The sequence below is a fragment of the Aquila chrysaetos genome, chromosome 20, assembly GCF_900496995.4.
Source record: "Aquila chrysaetos chrysaetos chromosome 20, bAquChr1.4, whole genome shotgun sequence".
Taxonomy (NCBI): domain Eukaryota; kingdom Metazoa; phylum Chordata; class Aves; order Accipitriformes; family Accipitridae; genus Aquila; species Aquila chrysaetos.
Window position 1 is genome coordinate 23,792,022 of NC_044023.1, and position 16,310 is coordinate 23,808,331.

The 16,310-nt window shown below is 41.5% G+C and overlaps 1 protein-coding gene across 5 annotated transcripts in view; it reads left to right on the plus strand.

Annotated features, from left to right (window-relative positions):
* The window catches only part of GRM7 (glutamate metabotropic receptor 7), a 309,745-nt gene that overhangs the window by 224,137 nt on the left and 69,298 nt on the right, over positions 1 to 16,310 (plus strand). For all 5 annotated transcript variants that reach the window (XM_029996035.2, XM_029996036.1, XM_029996037.1 and 2 more), the window contains exon 8: positions 13,891 to 14,826. In XM_029996035.2, the coding sequence (XP_029851895.1) occupies positions 13,891 to 14,826 (936 nt within the window). The remainder of the gene's footprint in view (positions 1 to 13,890; positions 14,827 to 16,310) is intronic.

The window sequence follows — 16,310 nt, forward strand, 5'->3', positions numbered from 1 at the left end:
GATTTTAGTTCAGCAGATCCTCAGCAGGTATGGGCTGGCATCCTCCAGTCATGCCAGTATTCCTGTGACTATTAACAGCAGTCAAAGGCTTGCACATTTGTCTCCATTTTTATTTATTGAATTTGCATGTAAAATTTTTTAATGTATTGTATTAACAGGTATAGGAACTATGGGCTTAAAACTATTTTTGTAGGTCCAAAGCATAATCTGGCTGGGCTTTGCAAAATGAAATTTTGCTACCATGCAGATGCAAGTGCCAAGGATAGTAGAGTAGAAATTATGTTGACCACATATTATTGTGCCTGTTTGCTTTACAGGGGAGAAAGAAATCCCATAAAGGCTATTTAAAAAGCTCTGCACACATCAGGACCATGTGAACAGTCCTTAGAGTTTCCAACATTTAAGCAAAGCATAAAGGTTCCTGACAGAGAACGTGTATTGAGTGGGTCAAAAATAATCACTTTTTAAATGTCCCTGAATACTGATTTCTGTAGAAAATTGATGTGGTTTGCAGCAAAACTATAATATCGGATATATAGTGTGCATTTTAATATGTCTCAAGCTAATCATTCACATGATAGGCAATAATGGCCCCAAATAAACATCTGCAAAGGGTCTTTAGCCTGCTCTTAAAACTTGAGGGGAAGCCTTTATTTGCTTTGTTTTCCTTTTTTATTTGTTTCTTCTTCCACTAATCTGAAAATGTACATTTTATATGAAAATGCTGTGTTAAATGATTCCCATGAAACAACCTTGTTTACTTGTTAATTGCACCTTTTAATGGCATGGAGGATATGTATTTGACCATTAAAAGTAGCATCCGAGCATCTGGCTCCCAATGGAAACTATAATTAGATATTTTATTCCATTCCTGCAATGCCTGTCCGTTAGACTGGCTGGTGAAGGGTAGTACAGACTTAAACCTCCCTTTGCAAAAGCTGATCACGGGTCCCTTTTCTTCTCAAAAATACAACTGGAAAAGGTGGTACAGGCTTTTCTCCTCGATAACCATTACATGAGGTTTGAGTTCATTCAGGATGTGGGAGCTTTATACGTGGTCCCCCTCACCTGGGGGGGAATCCCATCTCCCTGCTGCTGGCTGCTCCCTGCGAGAGGGGAGCACACCAGGATGCTCTCCGTGACGTTACTGAATGCATCACCCTGTTCGCGGGAAGGAAAATTGACTGCACCAGAAGGAAGGTGCACAACTGAGAGTACATCTTAGAGTTAAATACTTAGGTCGTTCACCTGGAGGGAATAAGGTACCAGTTCTGATCGTACTTTTACTTTTCAAAGAGATGGAAGGGATTGGCAGGGGGAAGGCAAAGTGTTGTGTTATTATTGCTTTAGTATGCAAAACTGTGATGAGGCACACAATTCCTTAGATTTGCAAGGTTAATTAAAAAAAAAAAAAAGCAAGCTCTGAATTTTTTTGCAGAACTATAGCGGAATTTCAACTAGACCAATACTGTTATCATTTTAGGCAAGGTGTGACTGGAGGGCCAGCATTAATTTAGATATTAAATCCATGGAACGATCTTCAATTTCAATCTATGCTGCTGGGTTTTCCCATTTTGTCCATCTACCTGCTGCGACATGCCAGTTCTATGCAGACCAAACCAGTGTCCTGCGCAGCTTTTGGAGCAGAAGCAGCTGCCAGCATCAGCCCTTGGCCACCTTCCCTTGCAGCAACCACCCGTCACAACAGCATCACTTTCCCCTTTCTCTTCCCGCTCAGTTTCAGCAAGATGTGACTGCGGCGTTGATGGAAGACTGGCCTCAAGTGCAGTATAATTAAAGTCCCATCAGCCAACCCTAATTTTCTGTGTACCATCTACAGTTCTTTTAGGGACCGATTGACTGAGTGTAACCTGAGCAAGATAATTTAATAGTATTAATAACACTGCAGCAATCCAATTAAGGCCTAAATGTGTTAGGTACTGAGTTTCACTGAGCATTTTGCATTTCTTTCATCTTGCTTCCCTGGCCTGCGTGTCATTATGCCATGCACGCTAGACACGATGAGAAAATTACTGTACCATTGATGCGGATTCTTTAGAAAGGGAAAACTGGGACCAAATAATTTGACTAGCAAATACTGGTCTTTGAATCAGCTTGGGAATTAGTAGGATAAATAAACTAAAGCATTTTGAGCTGGCAGGCACTTCAAGATAAATGCTATCCAAATTACACACATGCCATTTGGTATATCTCTAGTTATTACCCTTTCCGTTTTGAAAGTAGTATATCAGATTTGGCAGATGTATTCCTTTTTCACAATTGTAAATAAAAGAAAAAAAGAAGTTATTTGCTCATAAGCAGAGATAAATAAACAGAAGGGGCTAATCCTTTTCTCAAAACTTGGGTAAGGTCAACTTGTGGCTGTACCATGAAAAATAACTCGGAAAAGGAGTTTTCAGGAGAATAATCAGAATTCCTGGATTTGCTTCTAGATGTGCCATTGTCATCCAGGCTTAGTTATTTAGGACTTAAACTTGCCAATCGTTGAGCATCATGAACGTGTTAGAATAAAAGCATTTGAACATTAGATTTTGACTGTTTAAATGGCAAGCAATTGCTTTGCCCTAATGTAGAGCTATATTTACGTGCTTTGGTACTTTGGCCTGCAGGTTTCTTGTCGTCCTGCACAATGAAACCCTTCAGTCTCGATGCTGTAGGACGGGCACTGAGCAAGAACAGAACTGCAGATAAGTGGGAAGTTCTGGCAGAGTCAGTGGGCACATGCTAAAAACTGGGTGCTGATGGCTTGGGCCTCTCATCTCACTGTGCCATGGCCTTATTACAGCTGATAGCGTCCTTTGTCCTGTTTATCGTGTACTGCTCCATTTGTGTACCGCTCTGAGATCTTCGGGTGGGAAACAGCGTGGGAGTCAGCTAGACCGTTTTAGCCTTCTCTGTTAGGAGTCATACAAAAGGTAGCCTTATCTAATTATTTACCATATACCTCATGACATTTAAGTTTCTTATTTAAATTCTAGCTGCAACATGGGTATATTTGAATTACGATTCATGCAAACATATCCAACCAACCTAAAAAGCAGAAGAAAGTAAAGATCTGAAATACCTGTGATTGAAGGGAACTTTGTTAATGCTCTTTCCACCAGGATAGTAAAATATTGAACAGTTTTTCTTATACAAGTACGTAACTGGGCCACCTCAATTTGAAATTAAATCTTTCATCTTTTCCCTTCTTGTTCTGCATCGCAGTGTATGTGAATCCTGTTGCGATCAGACCACTCCTATGGAGATCCTGGTGTTTGATGTGCATGGGATGGCTGGGGACGCAACCCAGTCTGGTGCTTCATCTCTCTAATAACAGATGCTGAGTGCTGGGCAGACCCAGAGGTGGGTTAAGTGGCAGTGCCATGGTCATTTGGGCACGGTGACCTGTTGTGTGAAGGAGCATATTCCTCACTGCAGACTGTTCTTGTTCATCAGAGGTGCCAGGCTTCATTTTCAGCTGTGTTTCACTGAAGATCGTGACACTAAATGAGAAGCTAGCTTATGCCAAAAAGCATTAAATTCTTAAGAGAGGGGTGTCCAGGCTACTATTTCCATAGGTCTGCTTTCATCGTCCCAGTTAGTAGCCAGACAAGCTGTAAATTGCTCCTTTAATTAAGCAGAATTTTATCTCCTTATATATGACAAAAGAAAGATCAGGAGTTGGCAAAAGGTTATGAGCAGTGAGATGAGTGGACTTTTTTTCAGGCTGAAATCGTGGCTTATGTGTTCTGCCAGTGACACCTCCTCTGAGCTTTACCGAGTGGCACGACCACCCTGCTCCTGGTCCCGTCTTCTAAAAACATACAGCTTTTTAAAAGGGCTTAATACTGTTTAATGGACTGCTTTACATAAATTCCTATGAATGTACGTAGGCACGTCCTCTCTAAATACCTCTGGGTCAAAATCCTAATTCCTACTGAGTTTATGCAGTCACTAATCAGGAAGGAACATCCCCACTTCTCTTCAGGAATATAGTCTGTGTCAAGGCGTCACTATTTTTGACCCACATCCTACAACTAGTTTTTCTAAGAAACCTGTAGCTGGCATATCAATCAATCTAAAGAAGTGAAATGAACTCTGGCCATGAGTGTGCAGAGGATATTGCTCGCATCTCCTTCGTACTGTGCATGCTGTGTGATGTGAGTTCTCTAACAAGGCTAACGTGTGCAGAGTTTGATGCAGCTCTGTAACAAGGCTAATGGTAGTGAAGTTCAAACCAGTTTGGCAAATTACTGAGCTCTGTTCAGCCACTGGGACTGGATTCATAGCCAGAAATGTGACAATCCCCGCATGTCCCTTCACAGAAGTTTGAAGAAGCCTCAGCGGTTTGTGGTGTTTCGCTCTTCTCTAGCGTAATGGCCTGAGGTTCCTCAGAGCATGGCTTCCAGCGAGAACAGCGTGCTGGGGTGCAAGCTGGGAAATGTGCTTCTGATGTCTTTTCTGGCATTCTTTGGATAAAATGTGACATAAGAGGGGAATGGCAGGAGTTTCGTCAGCCTTGAGGTTGCACGGGTTTTGTGTCCTCCTGAGTAAAGCGCATACATATCTTGCTCTGCACAACACGGTTAACTTCATTGTGGTTTTGTTTGGGGATTCTCATTTGGCCCATTAGTTAAATGATATATTTAAACTAATATAGATATCAAATGATGAGGGAGAGTGATCCTCTCCTAGAATATTTAGCTCTGTAGATTGAATCAAAGAAAGAGTCCTGACTTAGCAAGTTCGTTTGTGAAGGTGAACCAAAAGAGTATGTGTAAAAAGCATTTCTGCATAGCTCTTATTTTGAGTGCTGCTTGTCCTTTATTCCTTATGGCTGCTGAGGCACAGCATTTATTATCTTGCTTGTATAATCAGCTTTCAGACACTGCTGTGAGTGAAGGCTATTGTATTGCTTATTAGTAAAAAAAGTGTGATGCTTTCAGTTCTGTCTATCACTGCCAATCTTAAATCATTGATCTTTCCTCTCTACAGATACCTGAGCAGAATATTTTTTGAAACATTTGCAAAAATGTCAAAAATACCTACCTGTTTCTGAGATGCAATCTAGAAAAAATTACATTTTTTCTGAGTAATGTGAAAGTGCTGCTCTCAATCAAGGATGGGCGCAGAACTTCATGGCAAGGAGCTGCCTTTGGTTATGGCCAGTAAAATCCATCTTCATCGGGCCAAGCTAGAGGACTGAAAAATCATGCTTTCCGTCTACTCAGTACAGAGTTCCTTTGGCAAGTCTCATGGAGCATCCTAGTGAGCATGGTCCTGAGGTTATTATTTTTCATAATCCCTGCACTACATTAGTTAGATCTTTCCCCCAAAAGAAGTTTTAACAGTGTTAGCACTTTTTAGGGTAAATTCTCCATCATAGCTGTGTCTCTTGAGTAACCTGCTGGTGATTTCAAGGTGATCTCTAGTATAATTAAACACCAATCTGTCATTCCTCACTGAAAGAAATCTCCAATTGAAATCAGTGGGAATGTCACTTGATTAAGGCATTCTGGGCTGGTCCCACAGTGAGCTGTCATTTTCCCCATATCAAGCTGAAATCTGATGTGTAAATATGCCCTTAATGCCGTGCAATAGGTTTTCCTTCCCCCCCCCCCCCAACGGATGCTTTTGGAGCACCCTTCAAAAAAGCAAAAAATCAGATCATTTATGCTACGCAGGTTTGCGCTGTGCTAGGTTGTAGCAGGAATCGAAAGAAAGTACTTGGAGACTGAACTTTCCCCTAAAAATACCTGTTGTTGGTCGAGAGGAGGAAAATGACTGCAGCAGAATGAACAGCAATAGACAATGAGGGCTGGTTTTATTAATTTTAAAATGATTACATAATATTCTGAAATTAAGCCCAGCTTGCAAGAACGGCAGTGTTGCTCCCAATGTGGGAGATGCTATTTTCTGCATGTAAAATATTAAAAGCACCATAAGCTTAGCTTATTTTGTGAAATACGGAAGATGACTATGAGACTGCATTCTCTTTTGACCAGTTTGACAATGAGATGTGCTGGGAATTAAATGTTGGGCACAACACAAGGGGTAGCAGCATAAACCCCCAAACGCCCTGTTGTTCAGTCCTTGGCTTGGGGCTGATTACAGATACTCTAATTCTAAGCCACTTAAGGATGAAAAATTGTCTTAGATTACCTCTGCTTGCAGAAGATAGATTTGCTCTAACCTGTTAATTTAAATAGATAAAAATTGTGTATTATAAATGCACATTTGGAAGTACTTGCTCTTTTTTAATTAAAAAAAAATTATGCAGGGGATGCAGGATGAATATTGAAGATGCATGGTCCATCCCCTTCCATTAGTGAGAAGACGACACGAAGCTGTAGTCAGATATAAAAGCATTAAAATAATTAATTTTCAGTTTTATTGTGTGTCAACAGAAATGTATGATAATATGCATTTTTGCAAAAATCGTAGATTAAGCATTTTTCTCTACATCGGTGTTGTGCTAAAAATGTCCTTGCTTTAATGTAGAACAAATAGCCTTTGGATCTCATTAAAGATGTTATTATAAGTGCTCAGTGTAACTTGCTTCTGGTGTCCTTAAAGCAGGTAAGATTGGTAGAAAATGATGACAAATATTAAATGAAAGAAAAAGTAAGATTAGGAAAGGAAAGAGAAAAATAAATGAGGTTTATATGTAGGTTAAGAACTGCTTATTACAAGATCACTGAAAAGGAGTTACAGTGTAGGAACAGAAGTGATGTTTTTAGTTGAAGTTTAAATCATAATTAATTTAACATGTTAAATAAAATGTGATGCAGATGCAATGCAGATTTTTATACCTGTACCCAAATACCAACTGTCCTTTACTCTAGGTGGCAAGAACCAGTGCCAGGGGAATTTTTACCCGTCATAGGTAACATGCAGCTGAACATGCGGTGCGAGAAGAGCGGAGCTGGAGGGAGTCTCTCCCTGATGCACCTGCAGGTATTAAAGGTGTTAAAATGAAATTAGAGTTTTCCCACTAGAGAAAAATACAGATAGATGACTGACCTTCAGTATTTCTCCAGTTTAAGCCTCCACCAGCTACCCAGTGAAACACTGGTATGCCAGCCCAGAAGGCACTAGGGATGCAAAGCCCCGATCTCCCAGTGCCGCGCAGGGTGCCAGGCTTCGCCGCCACCGAGCAGCCCCGTCCCCCTCACACGGGACTAAACGTGGGACCCAGTCCCGCGTCTTCCAAAAGCTTTAAGGAAAGTTATTTTCTGCACACGTTCATACAGCGCTTTGCGCTGTGGGATCCCTGCCCACGCTGGGGCTTCCCAGGAGCTGTCACAACATTAATGAGAGGAAGAAATTGGAGCTGTGCAGTTCCTGGGTGAGACTGATCCTGGGGGCATTTTGCTCATTAATAGGTATCTGAATCAGCAGGTGTGAAGCTGAGGGTCTGGCATTATGGGAATGTTGTCACAATTTCTTGACAACGTTTCTCATTTGTGCTGACAATGAAAAATTGCAAGTTTTTTGGCTGGAAGACTTGGAGGAGTGATGAGTTTCCAACACCTTCAATTCGAATGTTGTGATTTGCTTGTCCTGTGTGTGTTTATGGACAGGACACTCTCTGTTCCTGCAGCTGTTGCTGTTACATTAGGGCAGAAACAAGAAGGACAGCAGTAGGAGAAACGAGAATAAAAAGCATATAAGGACGTTTAACTTCTGTTTATAAAGAAGATAGAGTGGAGGGATTTAAGATAATTAATGCAGCAGAGCAGGAAAATTTAGGAGATTTTGCTCTTCCTCTAAAATAGCTTTCTTTTGAAGTTTCCCAAGACACCTAAAAACACTCACTAGCACAAACCACATCATCTCTGGCGTCAGGAGGGAGGCAGCGCTGGGGTTGATGCTCTGTCTCACTGATGAAGTGTTCCTGAAAGTAGGGAGAAAAAATAGCTGTCGCGAGGCAGGAGTGAGCTGCAGAGCTCAGGACCGGATTTTGGATGCTCTGTGGGGAGCAGGGGTGCCCGGGCTCTGCCGGGGCTGCAGCATCCCCGTCCCAGCAGAGATGCTCTGGCAGCCGCTGGGGATCAGGTTTACGCACTGTCATCTCGGGGTTTGGGGGCTGCTGGTTAACTTGTCCTACTTCTGCCCGGCACGGATTTTAAAAGCCCCTTTGAAGTAGCTGGATTTTGACTTTGATTTAAAACATGAAAACAGAAAGAAAATGAAGAGGCAGGACCAGAGCTCAGTCTTTACCTCGTTTTGGGGTGTCGGGGTGTAACTGGGCTCAAACCAGTGCTGAGAGCACTCGGGTTAAGCGGATGACTCCCGAGCCAGGGGGTGCGAGGGCAAGCGGAGCCGGGTCCTACAGTGGGGCTGGGCTGGGACCGCGGCTTCGGTCCCTGCAGGGAGGGCAAGGGATGCAGCGGCTTCCCGGAGCTGGTACGCTGCCGCTGCGGAAACAATCATTCTGTTTAGACAGAGTTTTTGTAGTTTCTGGGGATTTTTTGCACTACCCTGAAAAACGTGTTAAGCTTGCACTGCTCAGAATGCAGTGATTTGTTCGTCACAAGCACAAACCATCACCTTGCAGGCTCCACGCTTGTCTTAAGGCTTTTCTGTCAATCCCCTGCAGGCAGTGCAATTAAAACAAGTTACATTGAAACACCTTATTTGCAGTGTCTGGGCAAGTCACTGGAGTAGCTTTGCATCCTTCTCTGGTAGTTTGGCTTACAATTGCTGTTATCTATTGAAGGGATTTTAGCTGATATTTTGCAGAAGGCCCTGTTGACTATGTGTTATTGACATATTCTTAGCTTAAAACCATTATCATGTTAAAGCCCTGGATTTAGAAACTAATTACAAGACATTAATAGCTAAGCCCTAAAAGCGAAGTCATGCAAATATTTCTATCTGTAAAGTTGAATATACAAAAACTGTTTGAACTGCTGACTTAGTAACTCGAGTCTAAAAGCAATCTGTAAGGTGACAATAAATCTGAGCGCAATCCTCCGCACTTGTTTTCTACTGTGTCCATGAAATTAATGGCACAGTTGTTATGAAAGTCATACCAGGGAACATGGCTATTTTTTTCCCCAAGTAGGTTAATTATCACTAATGTAATTATTTTTGTACTGATTTTTATTTTAATCAAACATTGCATGAAACAATTTAGTTCAGAACAAATAGCTTATTACAGAATTGTTTGTGGTGGTGAGAAAAAAAGCAGCGATGTTTAAATTATACACATATATTGAGTTACTTTATTCATTAAAATGAACAATTATGTTAGGCCTTATGAGACAGACTAAGCATTTCTTGTTAATGTTTGTTCTGTAGTGAACATAATGAGAATTTATATTGGAAATGGATCCCATCCCTCTAGCTTGAGGCATTTATGAACTGGGCGACACGTAGGAGTTGGGAGAGCTTGGGGAAAAAAAAGAGTCAGAGTTAACCCCTAACCAAGACATGCTGCATTGCCCTGTGGTTGTGGGGAAGGCACTGGATCTGGGAGGGAGCTTTTTCTTTTCTTTGGGAGGTTTTTTGTTTGGTTGGTTTTTTGTTCATTCATTTTTTGGGCTTGGTTTTTTTTCCTCTGTACTGTGGTGGTAGGGCAAAACATAGTGTCCCACTGGAACATGGTGGCTCTAGTCGATCCAAGTACCATGGAGCAGGGCCAGCTTTGAAGTTCTTTTTTCATCAGTTGTTTTGAATGTCCTACAATGAACCAGTTGTGGCTTGGGTTGTTTTTTTTTTTCCCATTTATCAGATCAGTTCATCAGTGCATGAACTATAATAGCATGAGTCTGCACATTATACTGTTGAAGATGTGCCACTTATCACGATGATAAATGGATGATGGGTAGATACGTCATTTTTCAAGACATTAAACACATGTGTCTACAGCATCTAGTGCAGTCTAGGTTTTGCATCCTTCCCAAATCTGGTAGAACTGTAGTGGAGGTGTTCATTGTGTCCCTTGGTACTGACTTGGTCAAGTGTTAAGTTCAAGATGCGAAGTTGTTGGATAGCTGCGAGTACAGTGTGTCTGGCTACATCTGTAAGTGGTCTTGATTTGGGAAGAATAAATTCCCTAATCCTCCATGTGCTATTTCTACATATGACTGAAATGGAAGGTTCTATGTAAAAAAGCAACTTTTGCATTAATTGCAAGAGTACTTTCTCATGATTTATGAAATTGTTCACTTACTGCTTTCTAGATTATGATTAGCATTTTCAGATAATCACTTTTTGATTATGGGATAAGACTTTATTATATTTGCTTATAGAAATGTAGGATTTGTAAGTATATAGCACTCTTCCTCCGTGGATCTCACAGATTTTTATAGGTCATTGTTATAAATATAATTGACAGTACCTCCAGCTTATAGGTGGGAAAACTGAAGAAAAAAAATACGTGAAGTGCCTTGCCCAAGTTGATCAAATGGGCCTGGGGGCAGGGTCAGCAAAAGAGCATGAACATCTTGAGTCCTGGATCTGCCACTTCTCTAGTTAGTCTTGTCATCTGTGTTTTTAATAGATGTGGTTTAGTTATGAATCTTGGAGGGCAAGGTTGGATGTGTGTTGAAACAACTCTCTTGGAAATCATCATCCTCAAACCCATTTTTACTTCTGTCATATCTCTCCTTTAAAAATAGGAAGTAATGTGCAAGAAGTTTAGACTTGTCGTGGCAGTCTGCGGCTCTGTTTTCTGTGGTTTGTATCTCCGAACACTGCTCGGACGTTCCCGCTGCTGGTTTGCCATCGGTGAGCGCTTGGGCAGGACGCGGCAGTGGGCTGCGCCGTGGCTGCGTCCCACAGACACGTTAAGAAAGAAGCGACCAAACCAGTGCTGCAGTTCCTGCCCCTGAATGAAATGTTCTGCTATTTTGTTTTTGTTGAAGGTCCTCTTACAGTAGTTGTGGACAAAAGTTATCCTTGCTGTTTTATCAGGATTTTATGATCCTGATCCTGAAACTCTGAGCTCAAAATCTTTAAGCAAGCAGTTTCCAGTTCATAGTGACTAAAACTCTTGGGAAAAAGTCATTGAAGATAAGCAGGTATAGATTTAAGTAAATGCAGGAAATGGCTGAATATAACAATTACTTGCCACAATAGAAGTCTTTTTTAGATTCAGGTTTTCAAAAGCTAAATTATTTCAAGGAAACTGCACTAAAAGCTGGAAGAAGGAGGGAGGGGACAAGGACGACAGAAAAAAAGTACATCAGGCACAATTACTCAATCCTAAAGCATCCAAATAGACAGATGAACATTTTATTGCTTTTGTTTGCATTTCTGAAAGGAGTTATGAAACAATAATTTATGTCAAAGACAAAAAATGTTTCAAAAATATTCTTTTCTGAGTGGGAAAAGTGTCTCTAGCTTGACTTAGATTCTCATCTCCAAGCACCAGGCTCTGGTGCCAGGTGGTTTATCTGACAGGCAGTTTTCATCATTAATTTTCTCAGCAGAAGCAGCAGAACGCTGCAAATCTTTCTGAGGCCAGTGATACAGAGTTATCGTGGTGTCGTTCCAGGAGACCAGAAAAAGGACTTTCCATAATTTTGCCTGATCTTCTATTTATCTCTTTACACATAGAATCTGTGCAGAATAAAGTACTGTTAGGCTGTCCCAACTATCCAGCAATGCCATGGGATACTTTTGAGAATATGGAAATTCATCCTTTTGTAAATCATAAGGAGGGGATATGATAGCACATTAATAATTCTGTAGTTCTGTGAGATATTAGCATGCAGAAAATTGATGAAAACCCTTTCATCACTGCAGACTGGGTCAAAATCCATGCAGTTAGGATGCCTTTCTTATTTCATATCATTGCATGCTATAACAAGGGCGTCAATTAACTTCTGTGTTTAATAGTTATGATAGAAAATGGAGGGTCCAGACTGGATCAATGTGTCTCACTTTCTAGCTGTACAGGTAAGTTGTAGCTACCCTGTCTCAGTCTACTTTTTAAAAGGGCAAGGTACAAATCAGTGATTAAGAAGAGTAAAAGAAGAGGCAAACTGTCGGTCACTTGGTTTCTTAAGGAATTGTCATGAAGTTTTCACACCTGTTTTATGGGTCGGAAATCTTGGCCCTCGTTCTCTTTACTCACTGTCTCTTTGGTTCTCTTTCTGGCTGACAATATTTATCGTGCCTCTGCAGTGAGTAAGTTACACGGACACGTGCCAGCTTACTGCAGCTCTCTTGTGAGGCATACGCACAACCTAGGAATTCAACTCCAGGTTTGTAAAGGGCTTGCTAGCCTTTAGTTGGAGCAGTAAGGGAGTCGGGCACAGAAATGGATTTCCTGGCTCCTTATGCATACTCTTCAGTAAGATCAACCTACCATTTACCAGTGCAATTAAATGAGTCTTTGTATTCTCCTTTATCATCAGTATTCCTTCAGCTTTGGTAAGCTACATACCTTCAGCTCAGCGCAGTATGAAAGAAGAGTTCGTGGATTTTTTTTTTTTTTTTTTTTTTTTCCCCAGAATAAGTTGTGAATATTGAAGGTTAATGAAGTTTCTCAAGCAGTGGCAGACCTCTAGAATATCTGTTATTGAGGGATTATTTTTATAACATTCACAGCAGAGACTCTTGGTAGTATAGTATTTGAGCAGTGTGTGACTTTAGGGGGTTTTTTTCAGATATATGAAACGAAGATTATACAGGATCTATTTTGAATTAAATTAGGAAAGTGCAACTTAATCCTTCAATTTAAGACTTGCAAACCCCAGTCTTCCTGTATACCTTAATAATCAAGGCAGCTGATTCAAGAAACTCATCTTAGAATTTTTTACTTGTAGGAAAAATAGTGGAGCTTGTAAGCATTTAAGTAACCTAAAAAAAGAGCTGAAATTTTGTTTTTAATAGCACATATTCACATCTATCCCAGGAGATCAGGTTTTGTGTTTGGAAAAGCCATACATATACACACACACATACACAGAGCAGCTATCGGAGCCACTGAAATTTTGCTGGGCAGCTGAGTTGGTAAGTGATGCAATGAATTGGCACTGGGAATGTCAGGACCTTCCCAGTGGTTCCAGTCTGGACTATTTCAGGGGGGCTCCAATGCTAAACCTCCCTCTTTCTTGGAAACTGGTTAGTGGCTTTAGTCTGGAATATTTTGAAATGATTTGTGAGTCTAATTTTCTGCAGCCCTTGGGAGCCTTTGTGCACATACTTTGGAGTTTAGGTTTCTTAAGACTGCAGAACAAGTGAGACTTTCCATTTATTTAATATAATCATTTCTAATTTGCATTCCCAGAAGCATGTATGGTGTTTCAAAAGTGGAATGTGACTTTGAAATGAAATATTATCTAATTATTGCATTTTTCATTGATGACTATTTTCTTTGTCCTTCATATTTCTTACATGGCTCATACTGCAGATCTTGCCACATTCTCACTGATTCCATGCCCTATTTAAGACACATTTCCACCTCATTTAAAATATTAACCCGGTCAGTAGTAGTTCCAAGAAGGGAGATCTCTTGTTCTGGTCTCAGTAAGAAGCCCCAAGCTCTAGATGCGTGGAAGGCAGTTTTGTGAATGTAACTCCTGCCTTCCCTCAAGCCATTGCAGTGTTCTTACTAATTTTCATGAAAAAAGGAAGAGGTTTGCACTCTACTGTTTTATCTGATGTTGTGTGTCATGCCACCAGAATTAACAACTAATAAAAGTGAAAAATGAAGGCAGTAAATACAGTCATGCTTTAGAGTCCCATGCGAAGACACTAGTGTGTGTGTTTCCTGGTGCTTTTCCAGGAGTCTACCACGTATAAAGTTTATCCATTTGGTTTTTCTCTGTTGTAGGTTCCCCCTTGGTCCTCCCTGCTTCCATTCCCACCCTGGTTGTCTGACAGTAACATCTAAATAACCAGCCTCTTTCTATTTCACATGTCTTGTAGATTGACGAAATGCAGTGGGGCAAAGGAGTGCGTGAAGTCCCATCCTCGGTCTGCAGCCTGCCTTGCAAGCCAGGAGAGAGGAAGAAGATGGTGAAGGGGATGCCGTGCTGCTGGCACTGCGAGCTCTGCGACGGCTATCAGTACCAGGCGGACGAGGTGACTTGTCTGCTCTGCTCATACAACGAGCGGCCCAACGAGAACCGAACGGGATGCCGTTCAATACCCATCATCAAGCTGGAGTGGCACTCGCCCTGGGCTGTGATACCCGTCTTCTTGGCTATGCTGGGAATTATTGCCACCATTTTTGTCATGGCAACGTTCATCAGATATAACGACACTCCCATTGTCCGGGCTTCTGGGCGGGAACTCAGCTATGTCCTGTTAACAGGGATATTTCTATGCTACATAATCACGTTTCTGATGATCGCCAAACCAAATGTTGCAGTGTGCTCTTTCCGGCGTATCTTCTTGGGCTTGGGGATGTGCATCAGCTATGCAGCCCTGTTAACTAAAACAAACCGCATCTACCGCATATTTGAACAGGGCAAAAAGTCAGTGACTGCACCTAGGCTTATAAGCCCCACATCGCAGCTGGCGATCACGTCAAGTTTGATATCTGTTCAGCTTCTAGGTGTCTTTATTTGGTTTGCAGTTGACCCACCCAACATCATCATAGATTATGATGAGCAGAAAACTATGAACCCTGATCAAGCCAGAGGAGTTCTCAAATGTGACATTACGGATCTACAAATCATTTGTTCCTTGGGTTATAGCATTCTTCTAATGGTTACATGTACTGTGTATGCCATCAAGACTCGGGGTGTCCCAGAGAATTTTAATGAAGCTAAACCCATTGGATTCACTATGTACACTACCTGTATAGTATGGCTTGCCTTCATTCCAATATTTTTTGGCACTGCCCAGTCAGCCGAAAAGGTAGGTGAAAATGAACAAACGTGCTCCGATGTATCAGGATTCATTGCAGTTATAAACTACGCACTGATGTTCAGCTTTACACAGATTTTAAAATGAGCTATCCAGTTAGCCCATTACTGAGACGTGTGCAATATATAGCACTATTTTCCTTCTCCGTTTAGCTATTCATTTGATAAACTGGCAAATGATCAATAGCAATCATATTAACCATTAGTTTTATTGTTGCATCCATTTCAATTGTATCTTTTCGGTAGGATAAGTGGGAATTAGCTGTCATATTGTCCAGAAAGAGGCATCTCTTAACTAAATCATTTTGAATACAAGATGTAAGCAAAAAAAAAAAAGTCAAAAAATGGTCAAGTATACTCCTGTGCTTCTGGAGTTCAGCACTGAGGGTAGTGCATAGTCTGATGAGTGTTCTGCTTCACAAACAGCAGCCTGAGGGCACCTTTACACCGCAGGGTAAATAGTCTGTCCTGAGCTCCAGCCGCTGAGACTAGACTGACACTGCATTCTGCACGGGTTATTTTTAAACTAGCCCAGGTAGACTTACTCTATAGCTCATGGCAAGGGTATAGCCAGAGTCCTGGAGTGAATGCCAGGTTGCCTCTCTTCGCAAGTGCGTCTACTTAAGCCCATGTTGTTCATTCACCAAAAGCCAGTCCAAAATGTTACACTTATGCGACTTAAGAAAAAGCATCCAAACACTAGGATCTAATCCATTAGTTGGATTGTTACAAAAATGAATTATTGCAAAGCGCCATCAGACTCAATTAGAAGCTGGCTTTGAGAGGCTTCAGATGCTGCAGAGGAGTCTGCAGTGTGTCTGTCCCAGGGCTCGAGTGCACGCCACATCCATCCTGTGCTCACAGCCGCTCAGGCACTGGCAGCTGAGCAAAGGAGCTGGGCAGCTTAGGGAAATAGGCCCTGGCAATCAGAGCAGATGGGCATGTGAAGAGATGCAAAACTTGGTCAGCTTTGGGCTTTGCTGCCAACAGAAATCAGGTTTAAAGCACTCTGTAAATATATCGAATCGGCTCTGCTGGGACCAGCAGTTAGCTGGGATCCCAACCCTGTGTGTTGCAGCTGATGCTGTGATGATGGTTTGGGTACAAACGTTAACAGCCTCTCTTTTGTCTCACACAGCGGAACAAGGAGAAAGTCACTCCCTTCTTCTCATTATATTTGTTGGTGGGGATGGTGGCCTTGGAGGAAGCAGGCTATAGTAAACAGCCAGAGGACAGTACGATTCATTTTCCAAAACAGTGTTGGAAGGTCTATTGGCAAGAAAAAAATTTTTCAGATTTGCCCTTAAAGTGTTTAAAAAGGGAAAACTTTAGTTGCTCTGTGTGTTTTGAGTAAACAGTATTCCAGAGGTGAAAAATCAATCTACTATTACAATGTGTAGGGCTGAATCAAACTGTGAGTGACTGAGCATTGCAACTTCAATTACCTCCTGTGTCTCGGGCCCCTTCTGCACATTC